Here is a 6,000-nt window from a genome sequence, read left to right on the forward strand (position 1 = left end):
GAAAGTCCCTGGGTGCCAGAAAGCAGGCCTTCTCCTTCCCTACTCTACCCTCTCTGGAGATTTTTTTTTTTTTTTTTTTGCCTTGAGACCTAGAACCAAAACTACCCTGGACCTGGATCCATGGCAGTCCTGAGTGGAGCCTTGGCTCTGAGCAAATACAATTTAAAACCCAGAGGTTCACAGCCAGCCTGTTGTCAGTCAGCTTTTAGCATGCTTGCCATTGCCCAGTGTGTCCTTGCTGTCCCTGACATCCAGGGACACTGTGGAAGGCCAACATAGGGTATAGACAGCCACCAAGCTCAGAAGCCTGTCACTGGCTTTCAGGGCAACTACTTCTGGCTCAGCAACTGAGCAGAGAAGTGTGACCTGCATAAGTTTCCATAGCAGTCTGTGAGCTCTGCCTCTGATGTGCCCCAGGGCTCAGTCTTCCCTTTCTCTTTTCCAAAGCTAAGCTGTTTCTTAGCGGCCTGGGGAGTTCGTTGAAGTGATGGCTACAGTTCTGAGAGTGAAGTGGTGTCACAAGCTCCGTGTCCCTGGCCATACTGAACAGGAGTCAGGTGACCTCTCCTCAGGGCTGTCTGAGGGAAGAAGTAAATGCAGCTGTGCAAAGGCTATGGTTTGCAGTCTGGTAGACCTGTCCCTCCACCATTGTCTACCCTCTACCTGCCTCTCGCATGGTCTACCTGGTCTGTTACCAGTCTTGTCAGCAAAGTATTGTTTCCATTTTCTCTAACTCATAAACTACCCAAAAGTTCACTGAGCACTCGTGAAACCCATTTCAGAACAGGGCTTTGTTTCTGTGTGTGAAACTCCTGGCTGACATTACTTGTTAGTGGTCACAAGCACCTGACAGCATGGAGCTGTGAGCCATGAACACAGGCCTCACAGCAGTTCCTGAGGCCAAGTCCTTTGTAAAACAAACTCACAGATGAGAAAACGGAGTTCCAGAGTAATGAAGCCACGCACATGTACAATGAGAGGTGCTAACTGGGAAGCCTGGGTAAGCCTAGGCCTCGGACCCCAGCCTCGGCAGGCTGCGGCCCTGTGAGCATCAAGGGACAGGCTGGTCCAGAAGCACAGCAGCTCAGCATCACACATTCTTCTCTCTCCCTACGCAGCTTCATAGCCGTGGAGAACATCGACAGCTACTGCGTGCTCATCTCCTCCAAAGCCGTGTACTTCCTGAAGAGCGGGGACTACATAGACCGAGAGGCCATTTTCCTTGAGGTCAAGTACGATGACCTTTACCACTGCCTTGTCTCCAAAGATCACGGGAAGGTGTATGTGCAAGTGACCAAGAAGGCTGCCAACTCCAGCAGTGGTGTGGCCATCCCAGGCCCATCCCACCAGAAGCCAATGGTGAGTGCAGCTACTGCCACCTTCTGCTCTTCTCTGAGGACTCAGTGGGAGGCTTGAACTGTATTCTGTGTCCTGCTCCCTCTCTGCTGGAAGCCCTGGGTGTTCTTTTGCATTTTGCCTCAGTTACCCATCAATACAAGCAGGTAACACGATTCATGAACTGCTGTGTCCCCTGAAACATGGTGCTACGTGCTGATACCTTGACTCCCGCAGGGTGACAGAGCACATACTGGTATCACAGCCTTTTGGTCTACACACAGAAGTAATGTGAAGTATATACAGTAGACACATTTTATAAATAAAAATGGTACTTCCTCTCTGCAGGGTGGGAGGTGTGTCAGAACTTCTGGGTGAAGATGGTCCTGTTGTCTCCCAGCATGCACTTCTCGCTGTTAAGAGACAAGGGAGTCAGGGCAAATTGATTCCCCTGGGCTTCATAGCTGACTCTAACACAAGCTGGGACACAGACTCAAATGGCCCACCTGACCCCAGCACTGGTGTCTAGTCCGGAGAACTCTTTGCCCTGCTGAGCTGGACCAGCAAGCCTACAGCAGAGCAGGTGTTTGGAAGAAGCTCCATCTCTAGCCGCAGGACCAAGGTCCTGCTGCATCCCTAAAGCCGTGCCCTTCTGAGCAGCTCTGTTCACCTCTGCTCTTTCTATAAACCAGAAAAGCCATCTTGCTGGGTCTCTCCTCATTCCACCTTCCCCATTTCTCTCAGGAATAAACTGGTATGGGTTTGAGCTTATCGCCACCTGGGGTCATTGGCTTAAATTAGAGTTTGTTAACTTCAAGTTAATGCCCCGAGTGTCCATTTTCTACCAACTGTGCCTACCTTTCCCTGTTTCCCCCTTTCAAGGCAGGCTTGCAGCGAAGCATTCTGGATAAGAAAAACTTTAGGCACTTGCTCAATGATTCTTTCTGTGCCCAGCCACCATCAGGCTTTGGATTTGAATAGGGGGTTCTGTCCATTGTCCCTGCCCTCTGAGTAGAATCTCATCAGTTATGGTCCCAATGCTGGTGGAGATAGGCTGCCTGCAGAAACCTGGGACATTCTAAAGCTTAGCTCATAGTGAACCAGACACAGGTCCCTGGGAATCTTGGATGCCCAGAGGGGAACTGCTTTTGGGTGGCTCTACTCTGCCCGTGCCCACTGGCTGTGCTCGGCTGCCCTGCCTCAGGGTGATGTGCTCATTCATCCTTGTCTCCTCCCTAGGTGCATGTGAAATCTGAGGTCCTTGCCGTCAAGTTATCACAAGAAATAAACTATGCAAAGAGCCTCTACTATGAACAGCAGCTTATGCTAAGACTCAGTGAGAATCAAGAGCAGTTGGAGCTGGACCCCTGAGGACACCCGGCTGCGGGAGAGGAAAGCTCCAGAAGCCAGCCAGGAGGCTGGTGCCCACGCCCAACTCACAGTAGAAGGGAAGCCACAAGAGGTTTGGGGGAGGGATCAAGGAGCAAGAGGAGAGAAATTCTCACAGGGAAAAATGTAAACAGGAACCATACTAGTTTGTGGGGTAGGGAGTTACTTTAGATTATGGGGAAATCATTTTTAAAGTATTGATGGAATAACGTTTAAAAATGTATTAAGATGGATCTAATTTTTAGAATGCCCTGTATTTTGTTAACATGTATATATGTACAACTGTGTGTTTGTAAATATATAGAGGCTTCCGAGCAGGGCTGCACTGTGTGTGAAGGTTTGTTACTGTACAGTAATGTCAAGTTGGACTGGGTCTTCTGTCACACCAGCTCTACACAACCCCCACAGGGAAGTCCCTGTAGAAAGATGTTGTTGGCAGTGGAAGGATGTACTGTGTGAGTTGCAGATGCAGTCAGTGTTCACGGGTGGGTCTTCAGGCACCGAGATGGGAAGAAGCTGAGCCGCCATGGAAAAGACTGGAGGCCAGCACAGGGCCCTTTGTTCTCACCCGAGTTACAGTGTTTGGATTTCCCAGGCAGTCCTCTAAATTCTATTTGGCTTTCTCCAACCACTCCACCCAAGTGGGAGGTGAAATAGTCACCGCTGAGTGTGTGCCCACACATAGCAACCATCCAGGTTTTCCTCGTGCTGTCTGTGATCAGGGAAGTGTGAAGCATCACTGGCTTCTTTTGACATAAACGGAAAAAAAAAAATCATACTTCCCACTGTGTTCTTCTTAATAAAACCACACGCTGATGTCATAGTGCCATGGCCCCCTGGGAACAGGATGGGGAAGGAGAGTTACAGAAGAGACTGTGAACTGTGAGTACTGAGAGGGTGTGCATGGGACCCTGACACCAGGATTTGGCCAAAGCCTGCCTTACCCTTGGTTCTAACTGGAAGCCTGGTATGGGGCCCAAGGCCTTCCTGGGTTTCACTTTTGCTGCTTCTCTTTCCTAGGAGAAAGCAAATAAGAGGTGGAGGGTGGGCTTCACCTCACACTAGAATCAAACCTTATAGTTCTGATTTCTTTTTTTAAATAAAGCTAGCCAATTTCTACAATCGTGTCACACACGTAGCTGAGATCCAGGGTGACCCAGTAAGTGTGGGGAAGGTTTTGTATTTATAATTCTAATCCTTCCAAGACACACATTAAAAAAAAAGCTGATCTGTTCTCCAACACCCTACCCCCAATTCCTTTGTGTGTGTGTGTGTGTGTGTGTATGTGTGTGTGCGCGCGCACACACGCATCTGTGTATCTGTGTATGTGCTCACACATGGCAACATGAGCATAAGGTAAGGGCAGTTCTAAAAGAGCGCTTTAGTTCCATAGTGTTTTTCAAGGACCTGTCTTCCTGAACTCCACGTTCGCCATTTTCCCTGGACTGGACTTTTGTGGCTTGGGTCTTTAGTTATTGAGTCATTGCTCCCTGGGGAGGGCAGGATGGTGTCTGTTCCCTTGTGGGATACTCTGAGCTGCTGGCTGCTTCCAGGGGGAGGAGTTAGGTCCTCACAGCCTTCCTGGCCAGCCTGGGCCCCCAATACCCACAAAGTCTGGCCTGTGGTCTTATTATCAGTAACCCACTGCCTGAGATCTCAGTCTCCTACAGAGGAGACTTCAAAAGCATCGCTTATGAGTGTCCCCTGCCACCTGATGGGACAGTCTCTTCAAATCTCCTGACCATTAGAAAAAACTAGTGTTGCTTGGGGAAGTCCGCCCTGTCTTGGGCCCCTTAAACTGGGTTTCTCCATCTGAGGCTGGTGCTTCAGGAGAACCCAGGGAGAATCACACCCTTCCCCTGGCACCGTGCTATTGAATCAGCTCTAGATAACTGCCTGTCTCCTGTGGCGGCACAGCCCATCCCTCTGATATTTAGCCTAGAAGGAGCAGATACTAAAACAAAGTTTGGAGACCAGATGAGGCGAGGATGCAGGGTGAAGGAGACCAATTTTGAGTTCTCAGCTCTCCTGGCCCCAAAGACTTCATGCCAGAGCTGGGAAGTATTCCAGAGGTTTTCACCATTGGTTGCTGGCTTGCCAGAACAGAGCTCAAAGCCCCCAAAGAAATAGTCCCTGCCACAGCTCCTGCTTCCTCTGAAGTTGGTACTCAGCCCATGGTGGCAGAGACTCTGCTGGGACAATTTCATGCTGCCTCAAATACAGTTCTTCTGGGAGAAGTTAGCAGATGAAGGGAGGTCGGATAACGAGACATCAGCAGCCACCCCAGTTCCTAGATCACATAAGGAAGCCATCGGGAAAGATTCCCCCGCCCCAGGCCTACGTGGAGTGGGCAGAGAGCCTCTTGCACCAGCCCGCAACTGTTTGGTGGGACACTCATCCCACCTCAGTGTTCAAGAGGAGGCCACTTTGTGTTCGAGTGTCATTTGTGCCTTGACGAAATAAAGACTGTCATAGCTGCTCAGTGAACGGAAAATAAAATACCCGGTTCTTCCCTGTGTAAACGGAGTGTGCAACCTTCACGCCCCAGAGTCGGCACTGTTCTCCTGTGAAATAAACTGCGTTACTGATTTCCCACACCTGCTTGTTCGCTTCCTCCTCCTCTTCTGTGTTGCCAGAACTCTAGATCCATCAAACACAGACATCAAACACAGCCCAGCCTTGGCAGTCAGGTGCAGCCTCTGCCCTCCATCCAGGGACTCATTGTAGACCCGACGCGCCCAGCGTGGGCAGATAGACTTGACTCTGCCCTCCGGTGGCTGTGCGCTCACCGCCACCCCAGGCCTGTCGGGCTGAACATGCCCTCAGTAGAGGTCTTCATGTGGATGGAGTTCAGGCAGGCGAAGAGGAGGCAACGCAGGCGTTCAGAGGCAGGTGTTGATCCCTGAGGGTATGGAGCTGTGTAGGTTCCAGAGTTGTGCTAGCAACTGCCTCTGACAAACCTGGAGGACCACATTCGTGTTGCAGAATCGGGAGCAGCGGAGAGGTTGCCCCGAGCACTTTTGGTGAGGGGCTAGGGCTGAAAGCTGGGGGAGAGGGAGAAGGTTCAGGAGGAAATGGAAGGAGAGAAACTGGACACACCACATACCAACACCCCCCCCCCCCCACACACACACACACACACACAAGAGTGTTAGGCCATGGGTAAAGGTGGCCAATTGGGCCAGTGGCTCATACCTGGATTCCTAGTGGCTCAGGCTGGGGCCTGAGGGTTCCTGGAGCCCAGGCATTTCTAAGCCAGCAACATAGCAAGGGGGG

The 6,000-nt window shown here is 50.9% G+C and overlaps 1 protein-coding gene across 4 annotated transcripts in view; it reads left to right on the plus strand.

The window, feature by feature from the left end:
* The window catches only part of Vps13d (vacuolar protein sorting 13 homolog D), a 223,693-nt gene extending 218,372 nt beyond the window's left edge, over positions 1-5,321 (plus strand). For all 4 annotated transcript variants that reach the window (XM_055615224.1, XM_055615225.1, XM_055615226.1 and 1 more), the window contains 2 exons: positions 1,119-1,359; positions 2,575-5,321. In XM_055615224.1, coding sequence (XP_055471199.1) covers positions 1,119-1,359; positions 2,575-2,706 — 373 coding nt within the window. In that variant the 3' untranslated portion in view covers positions 2,707-5,321. The remainder of the gene's footprint in view (positions 1-1,118; positions 1,360-2,574) is intronic.
* Positions 5,322-6,000: the final 679 nt, after the last annotated feature.

Source organism: Psammomys obesus, unplaced genomic scaffold (genome assembly GCF_907164565.1).
Source record: "Psammomys obesus unplaced genomic scaffold, mPsaObe1.curated_primary_1811, whole genome shotgun sequence".
Taxonomy (NCBI): domain Eukaryota; kingdom Metazoa; phylum Chordata; class Mammalia; order Rodentia; family Muridae; genus Psammomys; species Psammomys obesus.